This window comes from Hyla sarda, chromosome 7, assembly GCF_029499605.1.
Source record: "Hyla sarda isolate aHylSar1 chromosome 7, aHylSar1.hap1, whole genome shotgun sequence".
NCBI lineage: Eukaryota > Metazoa > Chordata > Amphibia > Anura > Hylidae > Hyla > Hyla sarda.
In genome coordinates, this window is record NC_079195.1 from 37,331,699 (window position 1) to 37,349,218 (window position 17,520).

General features: G+C 44.2%; 1 protein-coding gene across 2 annotated transcripts in view; it reads left to right on the plus strand.

Annotated features, from left to right (window-relative positions):
- The window catches only part of HOGA1 (4-hydroxy-2-oxoglutarate aldolase 1), a 70,530-nt gene extending 58,433 nt beyond the window's left edge, over nucleotides 1-12,097 (plus strand). For both annotated transcript variants that reach the window (XM_056530862.1, XM_056530861.1), the window contains exon 8: nucleotides 11,863-12,097. In XM_056530862.1, the coding sequence (XP_056386837.1) occupies nucleotides 11,863-12,012 (150 nt within the window). In that variant the 3' untranslated portion in view covers nucleotides 12,013-12,097. The remainder of the gene's footprint in view (nucleotides 1-11,862) is intronic.
- Nucleotides 12,098-17,520: the final 5,423 nt, after the last annotated feature.

The window sequence follows — 17,520 nt, forward strand, 5'->3', positions numbered from 1 at the left end:
TCCGCCAGGAAAAAGACTTAGATCTCTGGGCACCTCTCCCACAGCATCCTTTGCAGTCTTCGCCTGGGCCTCCCGCCGAGGAGGCCATGCAAGTGGATCGGTCTCGCATGACCCAGGAAGAGAGGAATCGCCGTAGAGAAGAAAATCTCTGTCTGTACTGTGCCAGTACTGAGCATTTCTTGGTGGATTGCCCTATCCGTCCTCCACGCCTGGGAAACGCACGCACGCACCCAGCTCACGTGGGTGTGGCATCTTTTGGTTCTAAGTCTTCTTCTCCACGTCTCACTGTGCCCGTGCGGATTTCTCCTACAGCCAACTCCTCCCTCTCAGCCGTGGCCTGCTTGGACTCTGGTGCCTCCGGGAATTTTATTTTGGAGTCCTTTGTTAATAAATTCAGCATCCCGGTGACCCGTCTCGTCAAGCCGCTCTACATTTCCGCGGTCAACGGAGCCAGATTGGACTGCACCGTGCGTTACCGCACAGAACCCCTCCTCATGTCTATTGGACCCCACCTCGAGAGGATTGAGCTATTCGTTCTCCCCGGCTGTACCTCTGAGGTCCTCCTCGGTCTGCCATGGCTCCGGCTTCATTCGCCCACCCTTGATTGGACCACCGGGGAGATCAAGTACTGGGACTCTGCCTGCCACAGGAAGTGCCTCTCCCCCCCTCCCAGTCCCGTCTGGCAAGCCTCTGTGCCTCCTCATGGCTCCCGTCCTTGTGTCTCCCTGCCCCGTGCCAAGCTTCACCCTCTGCCCCCCCTCCCCATTCCTACTCCTGCTGTACTGCCTGCCATTGAGGAAACCATCCATTCTTTCCCGGTGTCCTCATCCCAGGGGAGGCAGTCACCGGACAAAAAAAAGGGGAGACCTAAGGGGGGGGTACTGTTACGCCTAGCGCTCCGGGTCCCCGCTCCTCCCCGGAGCGCTCACGGCGTCTTTCTCCCTGCAGCTCCCCGGTCAGTCCCGCTGACCGGGAGCGCTGCACTGTCATGGCCGTCGGGGATGCGATTCGCACAGCGGGACGCGCCCGCTCGCGAATCGCATCCCAGGTCACTTACCCGTCCCGGTCCCCTGCTGTCATGTGCTGGCGCGCGCGGCTCCGCTCTCTAGGGCGCGCGCGCGCCAGCTCTCTGAGACTTAAAGGGCCAGTGCACCAATGATTGGTGCCTGGCCCAATTAGCTTAATTGGCTTCCACCTGCTCCCTGACTATATCTGACCTCCTCCCATGCACTCCCTTGCCGGATCTTGTTGCCTTGTGCCAGTGAAAGCGTTTAGTGTGTCCAAAGCCTGTGTACCTGAACTTCTGCTATCCATCCTGACTACGACCCTTGCCGCCTGCCCCCGACCTTCTGCTACGTCTGACCTTGCCTCTGCCTTGTCCTTCTGTCCCACGCCTTCTCAGCAGTCAGCGAGGTAGAGCCGTTGCTAGTGGATACGACCTGGTTGCTACTGCCGCAGCAAGACCATCCCGCTTTGCGGCGGGCTCTGGTGAAAACCAGTAGCCTCTTAGAACCGGTCCACTAGCACGGTCCACGCCAATCCCTCGCTGACACAGAGGATCCACCTCCTACCAGCCGGGATCGTGACAATATATGCCAACAACTGTCTAGTATGCCATTATTAATAACTGTGGACCTGCATCTCCTGTCCTTCAGCATATTGGTTTATGACTCCTACAACCTTAGATATTTTCAGATCTGTATATCTGATGCTTGGTAGAAAATACCAGACAGAACCTCTCCTAAAACCAGTGCGGAGCCCAGTTGGCAGCACAGCTGGCAGGTCTTTAAGTAATGGGATGTGCAGCTGTCCTGCTGGCCCCCGGCCAGGTAACATAATGTAGCTGGAGAGTATTTCCAAGGGGAGATATGGCAAACCTGCCAGGGTCATTGAGTCTGCGAGAAGAGAAGGAAGAGCCAGGGATTAGTAATTACTTTAGTAATTAGTAATTACCTTCTCCACGTTTTATTGGATTTTAGATTATACTCAGTGTTGTGTCCAAATGGGGATACCACCATTAGACTAGTTTGTTTGTCTTTTTAACAACCAGCATAGATCCACTTCAAGTAATAGTTAAAAAAAAAGTTGCTTTGTTTCTAATTCCTAGTAGGTTCAGAATCAGTACAGGATAAGTAATGTAATGTATATACACAGTGACCCCACCAGCAGAATAGTGAGTACAGCTCTGGAGTATAATACAGGATATAACTCAGGATCAGTACAGGATAAGTAATGTAATGTATGTACACAGTGACCTCACCAGCAGAATAGTGAGTACAGTTCTAGAGTATAATACAGGATATAACTCAGGATCAGTACAGGATAAGTAATGTAATGTATGTACACAGTGAACTCAGCAGCAGAATAGTGAGTACAGCTCTGGATTATAATACAGGATATAACTCAGTATCAGTACAGGATAAGTAATGTAACGTATGTACACAGTGACCTCACCAGCAGAATAGTGAGTACAGCTCTGGAGTCACAACTTGGGATCAGTACAGGATAGGTAACATAATGTACGTACGTAATGTATTTTAAGTGTAAGCACAATTTAATACCTATATTAAATGTAATATGGAACATAATATCTTCGTCTATGTCAATAGGAGCTATGAATGTGGTTTCAGATTTTTACAGAGTTTGGTAAAGAGCTAAAGCAGGAGGAACTGAGCAGATTGTTATATAAAGGACTGTGCAAAGGTGTTAGACAGGTGTGGACAAAATGGCCTTAAAAATAGAAGTTTTAATCATTTATTTTTATCAATTTGCAAATTGAATGAACAGAAGAGTAATGTAAATGTATTTGGTGTGACCGCCCTTTGCCTTCAGAGGAACTTCCACACAGTTTTGGCAGGGAGATTGTTCTAAACATGTGATGTGAAATCCTTCTGTCACTTGTTGTGATCACAGATTGGCTCCACGGTGTTGAGATCCGGGCTCTGCGGGGCCATATCATCACTTCCAGGACTTTTCATTCTTCTTATACTAAAGATAGTCCTTTAAAAGGTTAATCCACTTCCCCAGCTTTCGGAAAATTGTGTTCCGAGCGCTGCGTGTGGGCTGCGGGGGTCGTGACATCACAGCCACGCCCCCTCAATGCAAGTCTATGGGAGGGGGCGTGGAGGCTCCCACGCCCCCTCCCATGGACTTGCATTGAGGGGGCGTGGCATGACATCACAACCCCCGAAGCCCGCACCCAGCGTTCAGAACAAAATGTTCTGAGCGCTGGGGCAGTGGATTAACCCTTTTATTGACATCAGCCGTATGTTTGGGGTCAGGGTTTTGTGGAGACCATATCCTCACTTCAGGGACTTGTTCTTCTCGGTGAAGAAGTTCTTAGTGACATTGGGGGAAATTTATCCAAACCTGTGCAGAGGAAATGTTGACCAGTTGCCCATAGCAACCAGATTACCACTTTCATTCTTCAGAGGCCTATATAAAAATTAAAGAAGCGATCTGGTTGCTATAGGCAACTGCACCACTCCTCCTCTACACGTGTTTTGATAAATTTGCCCCATTGGCTCCATGTTTGTGGTTGTTGTCCTTCTTCAGAATACATTGGAGCCAATCAGATGCTTCCCTGATGGTTAAGTATCTGCCTGTATTTCTCAGTATTGAGGGCACTAATCCTCACCAAATCCCCAACCCCAATTGCTGAAATGCAGCCCCCAACTTGCAAGGAACCTCCACCATGCTTCCCTACGGCCGTCCAGGGAACAAACTACCTTCTGGTACAGCCAGATACTTAACATTTGACTCCTTAGTAGAGAACATCTGCTGCCATTTTTCTGCACCCCAGTCCCTATGCTTTCACGCTTAGCCTTGTTTCCATGTTGAAGATATAGCTTTTTTGGCCATGCAGTGACCCCCCCCCCCCCCCCCCCCCCGACATGCGATGGCCCCGACATATGATCAAATCGATATACGATGCTTTTATATGTCGGGGCCATCGCATTAACTGCTATCCGGCAGCGCAAAATGCTTAAAGGGGTATTCCAGGCCAAAACTTTTTTATATATATCAACTGGCTCCGGAAAGTTAAACAGATTTGTAAATTACTTCTATTAAAAAATCTTAATCCTTCCAATAGTTATTAGCTTCTGAAGTTGAGTTGCTGTTTCTGTCTAACTGCTTTCTGATGATTCACGTCCCGGGAGCTGTACAGCTCCTATGGGGATATTTTCCCATCATGCACAGCTCCCGGGACATGACATCATCATTGAGCAGTTAGACAGAAAACTTCAGAAGCTAATAACTATTGGAAGGATTAAGATTTTTTAATAGAACTAATTTACAAATCTGTTTAACTTTCCGGAGCCAGTTGATCTATAAAAAAAAGTTTTTGCCTGGAATACCCCTTTAAGCTGCTGTCAGATAGCAGTGTAATGTGCCCCAGCAGGTTCACTTACCTATCCCTGCTGCTCCGGGTCCCAGGCCTCGCTTTCCGGCGTCTTTATTACGTAGCTGCGCACACCGTCCCGGCCCCACAACGGGGAGACCATCGGGAGCAGTGAGGACGCGGTCCGGAGCGGCGGGGACAGGTGAGTATTTAATGCACGAATCCCTCAACATACGATGGATTCGACAAACGATGGGTTGTTTGGAATGAATTACCATCGTATGTTGAGGGACCACTGTAATTCTTCCATGAAGACCACATTTGGCCAAACTGGTTTCTATCGGTTCTAAGCTGATGGCATTGCTGGACATCTGCTTTGTTCTGCTGCAATAAGTCTCCTTAGCTGACCAGATGTTTGTTGGTAGATAAAAACCATTCAGCCCATCTAGTCTGCCCAATATTTGGAATACTTGTTCCTGGCCCTATCTTATATAAAGGATAGCCTTAGGCCTATCCTTATCTTATATGAAGGACAGCCTTGTAACCATCCCTATCTTATATGAAGGATAGCCTTATACCTATCCCTATCTTATATGAAGGATAGCCTTATACCTATCCCTATGTTATATTAAGGATAGCCTTATACCTATCCCTATCTTATATGAAGGATAGCCTTATACCTATCCCTATGTTATATGAAGGATAGCCTTATACCTATCCCCATCTTATATGAAGGATAGCTTTATACCTATCCCTATCTTATATGAAGGATAGCCTTATACCTATCTCTATCTTATATGAAGGATAGCCTTATACCTATCTCTATCTTATATGAAGGATAGCTTTATACCTTTCTCTATCTTATATGAAGGATAGCCTTATACCTATCTCTATCTTATATGAAGGATAGCCTTATACCTATCCCTATGTTATATGAAGGATAGCCTTATACCTATCCCTATGTTATATGAAGGATAGTCTTATACCTATCCCTATGTTATATGAAGGATAGCCTTATACCTATCCCTATCTTATATGAAGGATAGCCTTATACCTATCCCTATGTTATATGAAGGATAGCCTTATACCTATCCCTATGTTATATGAAGGATAGTCTTATACCTATCCCTATGTTATATGAAGGATAGCCTTATACCTATCCCTATCTTATATGAAGGATAGCCTTATACCTATCCCTATCTTATATGAAGAATAGCCTTATACCTATCTTATATGAAGGATAGCCTTATACCTATCTATATCTTATATGAAGGATAGCCTTATACCTATCTCTATCTTATATGAAGAATAGCCTTATACCTATCCCTATCTTATATGAAGGATAGCCTTATACCTATCCCTATCTTATATGAAGGATAGCCTTATGCCTATCCCTATCTTAGGCTGGGTTCACACCATGTTTTTGCAATACAGTTCCCGTATCTATCAGGTTTTTTTGGGGGAAAAAAAACAAAAACGATTCCTCAAAACCTGACTAAACTGTATCAAAACGTGTGTACAAATTTTAATCCGTATATGATTTGAAAAATTATGTCCAGTTCTATTCGTCTTTTAAGAAAAAAACATAAACGTTTTTAACTTTTCATTCCATTATGAATAAAGTTTTACTTGTTTGTTTGAAATTCCAAGAAAAAAAAGTCTATGCAAAGTCAAAAACCGTATGGTGAAAACCGTATGGAACCGTACGCACATTCGGTTCCATTGACTCCCATGTTAAAATAAAAAACATATGTTTCAATACAGTTTTTCAACCGGACCAAAAACAGTGGTAGGCTACGGTTTTGGGTACGGGAAAAAAACTGACAAAACCGTACAGGATGCAAAACATATACAGGAACTGTATTGTAAAAACGTGGTGTGAACCCAGCCTAATATGAAGGATAAACTTATACCTATCCCTATCTTATATGAAGGATAGTCTTATACCTATCCCTATCTTATATGAAGGATAGTCTTATACCTATCCCTATCTTATATGAAGGATAGTCTTAGGCCTATCCCTATCTTATATGAAGGACAGCCTTATCCCTATCTTATATGAAGGATAGCCTTATACCTATCTTATATGAAGGATAGCCTTATCCCTATCTTATATGAAGGATAGCCTTATACCTATCTTATATGAAGGATAGTCTTATGCTTATCCCATGCATGCTTAAACTCTTTCACTGTATTTGTAGCTACCACTTCTGCAGGAAGGCTATTCCATGCATCCACTACTCTCTCAGTTAAGTAATACTTCCTGATATGACTGCAGAAACCTTTGCTCCTCTACCACTGCGTATTTGCCCATTTCTTTGTTCTCCTTTTAAAGAACATAAAAACATAGAATGTGTCGTCAGACCGTAAAACCCCAGTCTGCTTTGAAGTCTTTGCATAGGGGAGACTTTGCTGATGTCTTGTGTGCATGACCTGTGACACGACACGGTCTCCCACAACCACCCTTTTGTAGCAGAGTTTGGCTGTTTCTCACCCAGTTTTAAGCCTCTTAGACAGCTGTTTCTGTTTCAGTTAATGACCATGTTTCTGTTCCAACCTACATATGAAAATGACGATCATTATCATACTGACAATAATAATTTACTGTAAAATCCCTCACTTTTGTGCAAGTGGACCTAGAAGAATTAATGCCAAGTGCAAGAATTGATGCCAAGTACAAGCGTACCTAAAAGTTTGGAAGACAAAGGGGGGCCACGACAAACATTGGTTTGATTTAGATTTCTCTTTTGTTACTTCACTTTTCATTTTGTTAACCGGTGATAAACCTCTGGCATACATTTACGCCCTTGATGTCAAGGACCTAACACACCAGGGCACCCTGGAGCGTCATGTGACCTTGAAAAGCGAGCGCAGGAGCTGAGCTCGCTTCATAGTGGTTGCTACCATCACTAACTGGACACTCACCACTAAGGACTTCGCTCCCCATCATTAATCCTTTAGATGCGGGGATTGATGCGGGGATTAATGCAGATCAAAACATCTAAACTATTAAAGGAAAACTGTCACATATTTTCTTTCGCACTATCCACAGGCACTGGTGGATAGTGCGGGAGACGCTGATTAAAACGAGCACTACTTTAGTCTGATCCGCGCCGCCGTTCGCCCGCAATTGTAGTTTTAATCTCTGTGTATATCCTGCTGTAACTGGCACGGGCGGGGCTTCTGCAGGCTAACTGGCACTGACGTCAGCGCCGCTTCTGAATATTCATGAGCAGCGCTGACATCAGTGCCAGTTAGCCCGCAGAAGCCCCGCCCGTGCCAGTTACAGCAGGATATACACAGAGATTAAAACTACAATTGCGGGCGAACGGCGGCACGGATCAGACCAAGGTAGGGCTCGTTTTAATCAGCGTCTCCCGCACTATCCACCAGTACCTGTGGATAGTGCGGGAGAAAATATGTGACAGTTTTCCTTTAAAGGGGTTATCCAGGAAAAAAAACTCTAGAGAGTTAAACAGATTTGTAAATTACTTCTATAAAAAAAATCTTAATCCTTTCAGTACTTATGATCTGCTGAAGTTGAGTTGTTCTTTTCTGTCTAAGTGCTCTCTGATGACACGTGTCTCGGGAACTGTCCAGAGTAGAATCAAATCCCCATAGCAAACCTCTTCTACTCTGAGCAGTTTCCGAGACAAGCAGAGATGTCAGCAGAGAGCACTGTTGCCAGACAGAAAAGAACAACTCAACTTCAGCATCTGATAATTATTGGAAGGAGTAAGATTTTTTTAATAGAAGCAATTTGCAAATCTGTTTAACTTTCTGGAGCCAGTTGAGATATATATATATATATAAAGTTTTTTTTCCTGGAATACCCCTTTAAATCCTAGATGCCCGCTAGCTCAAGGGGCTCATCGGACTCCTGCAATGTGGTCGCTGGGGTCCGATGAGCTAATATTAAGGCAGTGTGTCCCCTTACCTTGTTTTATTTTTCTCAACCAGGGGTGTCTCCAGCAGTTGCAAAACTACAACTCCCAGCATGCCCGGACAGCCGTTGGCTGTCCGGGCATGCTGGAAGTTGTAGTTTTGCAACCACTGGAGGCACCTTGGTTGGGAACCATTGCTCTAACCAGAAGCACCAATCCCTTTGTATGTCCCTGCAACTTTTTACTTTGATATTTTTACACGTCAGGACAGCTGTTTGCATGTCATGAGTTGTTGTCGGACACGGGGCTCTATTATACGGCACACGACATTGATGTGACTGGAGAATGGACATAACGTGCCCTCCGTAAACCTTCACCGCGGCGACTCCTGTCACAAGTCCCCCCCCCCCCCCCCCGCGTGAATTGTTTCGGAGTATTTATAGAACATGACTGATTGTAATTAACCAAAGTAACGCGATCGGATAGAAGGTCAGCTACATAATGGAGGCTTCACGTTCCGTTTCTTAGGTAAAAGGAACGCTACACTTTTCGAACAACAATTCACAGTATGAACACTCGCATAAAATGTAACCACTTGGCGGTATTCATCCAGTACACCCCCCCCCCACCCAATCGACTTACCTGCTTAATTACTGCATTGTTTCCAAGGGCAACAAATAATAATAATAATAATAATAATAATAATAAAAAGGTGATGGTTTCAAATTTGTGTACATATGAATGAACTGGAAATCAGTTTAATATTAAAGGAGAACAATGTAGAGGTTCTTGTGCATGCCTTGTGCTTACCTGTTTTAGCTAATGTAGCAGATGTAGGCTCAATGTTAGTTTGCAATTCCATCACTGAAGTGATTCTACAACGCAGCGTAAAGGAGATCTTCGGCGAAAAATAACATCCCTTTTCCACATGATAGGGGATAAGTAGCTGATTGCAGGGGGTCCGACAGTCTGGGTCACCAGGATGGAACTCGGCGCTCAGTGAGGAGCATGTGCTGCAGCCGGAACGTGCTCCATTCATTCCTATGGGAGTGCCGAAAAGACCGGAGTACAGCTCTCGGGCATTATCGGCACTCCCATAGGAATGAATGGAGGGCTTGCCGTCTACCTTTAGACAACATGCGCTCCTCACTGAGAACGCAGAGTCTCGTCCATGTGATCGCGGGGGGTCCCAGCATTTAGACCCCCCCCCCCCCCGTGATCAGCTACTTGTCGATATGTTCATTTTCTCCAGAGTACTCCTTTAAAACTGTTCCGTACGCTGGAGCCGGGAGCTCGTTACATCATAGCTCCGCCCCTAATTACATCACGTCCCGCCCCTCAATGCAATCTATGGGAGGGGGCGTGACGGCCGTCAGGCCCCCTCCCATAGACTTGCATTGAGGGGGCGGGACGTGATGTCATGAGGGGACGGGGCTAAGACATCACGAGCTCCAGGCGTCGGCTCCAGCGTTCGGGACAGAGTATTCCAAACGCTGAGCAGCGGAGTGCCCCTTTAATGAATTCTCTGGCTTTGGGTGTGGTGTTTGATTACTGCACCTGGTGCTTTAATAAGGCTTCTTGTGCTGGAGGTCACCCAGTTGAACTAATTAGGCTCATAAGTAGGTTATGGTCAGTTCACATTATGTGCAGTTTAGATGCATTTTCTTACTCAAGTGTGTTTTTTTTAGAAATATTGCCAAGAGGGAATGTGATTTGACCTAAAATCGCAACTGAGGGGTTTTATGAAGATTTGAAGTCTTCAGGCTGTGTTCACAGGTTAAATTTTTACCACAATATTGCAAATGCAGTAAGAATTTATATATATATATATATATATATATATATATATATATTTGTAATTTGCACAGTTGTGTTTAAATACCACCATTTTCACCATGATGTTGGGAAAATCACGGCAAAAAATAGAAAAAGCGCAGCAAAAATGCAATGTGTGAACATAGCCTCAGGGGAGGTGTATAACTGCTGTACATCCTGATCCCATAGAAATAGCAGCAGCAGCAGTATACAGATAGAGTTGGAGGGGAGGTGTATAACTACTGTACATCCTGATCCCATAGAAATAGCAGCAGCAGTATACAGATATGAGGGAGTAGGGGATATGGTAGGTGATGATGTCATCCTGTAGCCCAAAGGAAGTTAGCTGACCCAGGACAGACTAGGTCCTCTGACACACATAAAGCCAAGTAACTGTATGATCAGATGACCCAGTTACAGTAATGAAATGCATAGATGTTGGTAAGTGGGTTTGACATGGGCAAAAAAGCTAACTCAGAGTGCTTCTTTAATACAGGAAGTTACTCAACTATTTTATATGTGAAATGTTGTATAGGGGTATTCCCATCAGGGTTTGAGGGCTTCTTAATCCTCTTAGCCTACTTGTGGCGGTCTGGAAGTTGAAAACAACCTAAGTTACATAACTTCCAACAGGTAAATAGGAGAGGAGTAGACCAGGCAACACTATGAGCTACATTGTGTCTGTGCTAGTGGTACTACCCATCCCCCCCCCCCCCCCCCCTAATCAACCTCTATGGAAGTTGCATTAAACGGCCCGAATGGCTGTTTTCGGCTTCCCAACCACCTCCAGCAGCCGCAGGTAGATTGTAGGGGATTGGGAGGCCCTCGATCCTGAGGCAGGACCTGCATTCTCGGACTCCCATGGATGTGGCATAAATGTCCTCCAGATGCGAATAACCATTTATAGGCTGTAAAGGGGTTGTCTTATGGTGACAATCTCTGCCCATATACAGTGATCCCTCAACTTACAATGGCCTCAGGTTACAATATTATTGGTCTTTTCTGGACCATTGTAACTTGAAACCAGACTCACCATACAATGCTACTGACAGTCCAGATCTGAGAAATGTGTCAATGGCCGGAAGAACCGACCAATCAGAATGGACATTCACCGGTAAAACCCCTGTATTACTGAAGTGTGTGCACTGACTGGTGTCTGGTAGCGCCCCCTACAGTACAGGGAGGTATTACATGTTCTGTACTCTTTACCTGTGCCAGGGTTAGCTGCTCCTTTGGACACCAGGTGGGGGTGGCTCCATGTTACTTTTTTAGGACACTGTGTACTGTACAGGACCCTGAAGAAGCTCCTGTCCTCTACATAGACAGTGATTACAGCTCCCAGCAGATCTTTATTATTTTTATATGGAAGGATTTGCTTTATCTGTATTAGTTATCTACTTATTTTTCTAAAATCCAAATTTTTTCCTATTTTTGGATGACATTTGGGGCTTTAGAACCAATTACCAGATTTCCATATAGTTATGGTTTCAACATAAAATGGTCGTCCTGGAACCTATTAATATTGTAACTTGAGGGACCGCTGTACTTTCTTAGATCAGTGATCCCAACCCAGTCCTCTAGGCCCATCAACATTTTGGTGTTTTTTTTTAGTTTTTCCATTGGAATAGAAAAGGGAAAAAAGTAAATCCTGGACTGTTGTTTGGCCTCGGTAGGTGGAGTATGATGCATCCATGAGATGCCGGCTACCATTGATTGACAGCTGTCCTGCTAGGACTATTGCACTAGGGCCCAGGTGCTTCAGGCCACACTACCACATATTTACTTATGTCCCTAATGTTCCCTTCTATTTTATTTTTCTAGGTAACGCGTATGTTTGGGATCCCAGGCTTGAAGCAGGCCATGGAGTGGTTTGGATATCATGGAGGCAATTGCCGTTCACCCCTCATACCCCTGACTGAGCAGGAGCAGAAGGACCTGAGGAAGATCTTCACTGATAATGAATGGCTTTAGTCAGACCATAAAACACAAGAACATCACAGAAACTTTACTGTGAAACGCACAGTAAATCAAGCGCTAGTAAAAAATAAAACTATAAATCATGTTTTCTTATCTGGAGTTTGATTCAAACACGGAGGGGGGATTCATCAAAACCTGTGCTGAGGAACTTTTAAGGGGGTCTCTTATTTCTGCAGACTGAGCTATTTTTGCCATTTAATACTGGAAATCCCAATGGAGAGTCCTATAGACGTCATTAATGGAAGTGTGAACGGACGTATCAAAGTGATAAACTACCAGGATATTAGAAGCTGCTGGGGTAGAAGCTTTTCAAGGGCAAAGCAATGGTTCATTGCCTCAGGGTATGTTCAGACATGGCCGATTCGTGGTGTACACAGAATCTGTATAAGGGTATGTTCACACTACGGATAATGAATGGAATCTCCGCTCACAGAATTTCGCAAGCGGAGATTCGATTCTGGTGGCCGCCGCCGCGATACTTCAGCGGTAGGACCGCGTGGCACTGCGCCGTCACCATCGACAGCTATGCAGTGTTCGCGGACTTCCGTGCAAAGAATGAACATGTTCTTTCTATGCGCGGAACAATTTCAGCGGCGGAATTGTCCGCCGCTGAAATTCCGCAGTGTGACCGGGTCCCGCGGAAGACCCATTCACACTGATGTTTATGTTCACAGCACGTAATTCCGCGGGAATTACGTAGTGTGAACATTAGGGATGTAAGAAAAAATCGATTCTCGCGATAATCGCGATTTTTCATTTGCCGATACAGAATCGATTCAAAATATTTTTGAATCGATTCTTTTAGGGATGTGGAATTTTTAATAAAACGCACTTTATCTTACCTGCCAACGAGCCCCCGGAGCTCCGGTACAGGTGTTCGGTCCCCGGGCTGTATTCTTCTTACTTCCTGTTAGTCCGGCACGTCACATGGAGCTTCAGCCTATCACCAGCCGCAGCAATGTCCCGCCTCCGCTGGTGATAGGCTGAAGCTCCATGTGACGTGCCGGACTAACAGGAAGTAAGAAGAATACAGCCCGGGGACCGAACACCTGTACCGGAGCTCCGCGGGCTCGTTGGCAGGTAAGATAAAGTGCGTTTTATTTTATTTTGCAGCCCGGACGGGATAACATGAGAAAAGTGAGCACCGGAGTACTAGATCGCCGCTGTCAAAGCTGACAGCGGCGTCTATTGGGATCTATGAATGCTCCCAGGTGGGCGATATATCGCGATGTATCGTCACCTAGACGGTATCGCGATATATCGCGATATATCGAATCGCCACACTGGTATCGCGATTCGAATCGAATCGCCAAATTCTTGGCGATTCACACCCCTAGTGAACATACCCTAATACAAACTCCGGGGGAAATTTATTCAACCTTGTGCAGAGAAAAAGTTGGCCAGTTGCCCATAGCAACCAATCAGATCCCTTCTTTCATTTTAAACAAAAGGCTTTGAAAAATGAAAGAAGCGATCCGATTGGTTGCTATGGGAAACTGGTCAACTTTTCCTCCTACTTTTTTAATACAAGTCATGTGACTCCTCATGGGATTCAAGGATTAGGCTAGGTTCAGACTACGGAATTTCCGCCTGCAACTCCTCTCTGAAATTGCAGGCAGAAATTCCGGAATTTGTGAAGCAGAATTTGTGAACGGAAAATCCACTTGGAAATTTCCGCCTGAAAAATGGCGTTGCTCTTTCTTCAGGCGGAAATCCGTAGTCTATGGGAGACTGCAGTGTCTGCGCGATCCTAGCGCCGACTGAGTCAGTCGGTCCTGGCCGCATTCGGAATCTCCGGGCGGAAATTTTCTGCCCGGAGATTCCGTAGTCTGAACCTAGCCTTACTATTTAAGATTAGGAGAGGGGAAAAAAAAAAAAAAAGCCCAGAAAAACGCCAATTTGAAATTCACATTGGGGGAGATTTATCAAAACCTGTCCAGAGGAAAAGTTGCCCAGTTGCCCATAGCAACCAATCAGATTCCTTCTTTCATTTTTTAACAAGGCCTCTGCAAAATGAAAGAAGCGATCTGATTGGTTGCTATTTTTTTTGTATGGGCCAAAAATGTTTCGACCCGATGTTAGCTGAGAGTCAATAGGGAAGTATGAAATGCCAGACGCACATTGTATATGTAATATAAATTTTTATATATATATATATATATATATATATATATATATATATATATATACACATACACGCACACACATATAAAAAAAAATATATATATATATATATATATATACATACATGCACACACATATAAAAAAAAAAAAATATATATATATATAGATATATACATATATATATTTTTTTTTATGTGTGTGTGTGTGTATATATATATATATATATATATATATATATATATATATATATATATATATATATATATAAATAAAATTTATATTACATATACAATGTGCGTCTGGCATTTCATACTTCCCTATTGACTCTCAGCTAACATCGGGTCGAAACATTTTTTGGCCCATACAAAAAAATACTATACAACAGGTATGGTGTTTTCCCAAGTTGACTCCCACCCTTAGGCTAGATCAGTGTTTCCCAACTAGGGTGCCTCCAGCTGTTGCAAAACTACAACTCCCAGCATGCCCGGACAGCCGAAGGCTGTCCGGGCATGCTGGGAGTTGTAGTTTTGCAACAGCTGGAGGCACCCTAGTTGGGAAACACTGGGCTAGATCTACACTCCATTAGTGGTTCTGTCGGACGCCATCCCGTACGTTTCCCGAGACACGTGTCATCAGAGCGCATTTAGACAGAAAAGAACAACCTTAACTTCAGAAGCTCATAAGTACTGAAAGGATTAAGATTTTTTAATAGAAGTAATTTACAAATCTGTTCAACTTTCTGGAGCCAGTTGATATATATATAAAAAAAGTTTTTTCCTGGATAACCCCTTTAAATTCAGCCCATGAAACAAGTTTTGATATGGAGCAGAGATTGCGGGTGAACCAAGGTCTTGGGCATTGCCACGTGTCTCATTCAGTACTCGGCTCTAATTTAAGAGAATATGAATGAAATGTGATGCAAACCGAAAAAGAAGCGTCACAGAATCCCATGGGAGTGATCACATTAGCATTTTGTAAGTAATAGCTATTGCACATAAACTACATTACAATACGATGCATTGCCATAAAACCCTTCTAGAATTAGCAGTGCCCTTCTACCGATACATACCCGGGATTATTACCGACAGGCCTGATCTCACATTAGTGAGGCGGATAAACTTACCCATCATGAGATCTTCCCCGCCCGATGATTTATGCCGTGTTTGTCAGACTGGGAAGCGGTGGTAAAAAAAATAAAAAATAAAATCTGATATCCCGAGGGCTCCTTCTGTGTCATATATTATGTACACACATCGTATAAAACTGCAGTGAATGGAAAAAGGAAATGTACTGGTTGGTTGCATCAGATTTTTAGATGCCATTAAGGGGAAGGTTCTAGCAATACATAAATAGACGGGATCTGATATAGAGGGGATAATGGGCTCTTACTGTAAATGATAGGATTAGGAGTCACCGAGGATTTCACTGACCATATAAAAGCCAGAGGGTCATGGAGCTTCCGGTGATTTCTAACATTTTTAAAGGGGTTATCCAGGAAAAAACTTTATATATATATATATATATCAACTGGCTCCAGAAAGTTAAAAAGATTTGTAAATTACTTCTATTAAAAAAATCTTCATCCTTTCAGTACTTATGAGCTTCTGAAGTTGAGTTGTTCTTTTCTGTCTAACTGCTCTCTGATGACACCTGTCTCGGGAACCGCCCAGTTTAGAAGCAAATCCCCATAGAAATCCTCTTCTACTCTGTGCAGTTCCCGAGACAAGCAGAGATGTCAGCAGAGAGCACTGTTGCCAGACAGAAAAGAACAACTCAACTTCAGCAGCTGATAATTATTGGAAGGATTAAGATTTTTTAATAGAAGTAATTTACAAATCTGTGTAACTTTCTGGAGCCAGTTGATATAAAAAAAGTTTTTTTTCCTGGAATACCCCTTTAAATCCTTCCTGCACCTGATATACCATTATGTTCATATTAGAATGGATCTACAGCAATTTTTCCAAACCAGGGTGCCTCTAACCTATGCAAAACTATAACTCCCAGCATGCTGGGGGTTGCAGTTTTGCAACAGCTGGGGGCACACTGGTAGGAAAAACACTGCGGTAAGGCATCAGTAAAGGTCTATTCACAAGGGCAGAATTTCCGCACCAATTCCGCTTCTGCTTCCTCGGGTGGTTTCTGGCTTGTGCGGATTTTGTGTGGAATTGGTGCAGAAATTCAGAACTGTAGAATCACATAGAAGTCTGGGAATTTCCGCCTCAAATTAAAGCCCATAGACTTCTATGGGATTTCACACTCCCATTCACACTTCTGAATTTCTGCTTGCGGAATTGGTGCGGAATCTGTGCAGAAATTCCGTAAGTGGAGTTCCAGAAGGTTGAATAGGAGTGCAGAATGCCATAGAAGTCTATGGGCTTTAATTTGAGGTGGAATTCCGAAGTGTGAAATTCAGAAGTGTGAATGGGAGTGCGGAATCCCATAGATTTAATTTGAAATGGAATTCCGCAAGTGGAAATTCTGCCATGTGAATAGGGCCTTAGGCTAGGTTCAGACTACGGAACCTCCAGGCAGAAAATTTCCGCCCGGAGATTCCGAGTGCGGCTAGGACCGCGCGGACCTCAGTCTCCAATAGACTGCAATGTGTTCCACGCGGATTTCCGCCTGAAGAAAGAGCACCGCCTTTCTTCAGGCGGAAATTTCTAAGCGGATTTTCCGCTTCACAAATTCCGAAGTGTGAATTTGTGAACGGAAACCCATTCACTACACTAGACATTTTAGCAAGCGGAATTTCTGACGGAAATTTTACGACTGAATTTCTGTCGGAAATTCCGTAGTCTGAACCTAGCCTTAGGGTCTATTCACATGGCAGAATTTCCGCTTGCAGAATTCCGCCTCAAATTAAAGCCCATAGCCTTCTATAGGATTCCACACTCCCATTCACACTCCTGAATTTCTGCTTGCGGAATTCCTCTAGCGGAATTCCACAAGCAGAAATGGGCTTTAATTTCAGGCGGAATTCCGCTGGCAGAAATTCTGCCGTGTGAATAGACCCTAAGGCTGGGTTCACACTGCGTAATCTCTGGGCAGAATTTCTGCCGGTGATCGAACCAGCGGCACTAGGACCGCAGGGACTGCATTCCCATCCCAAATGCATTTCTGGGTGGATCTTTTGGGAGATCTGCTCAGAAATGCAGTGACATCTAAGGGGCCGGCAATGCAGTCCGCATGGTCCTTGTGCCGCCGGCTCGATCTCCGGCAGAAATTTTGCCCAGAGATTCCACAGTGTGAACCCAGCCTAAGTGTCTACAATGCTCAATGATCCACATGCAAAGACACCAGACACGCTGAGAATTCAGTAAGTGACTTTAATGCTTTTTCAAGTATAGTAGAATTCAGACATAGGACAACCAAGGCACA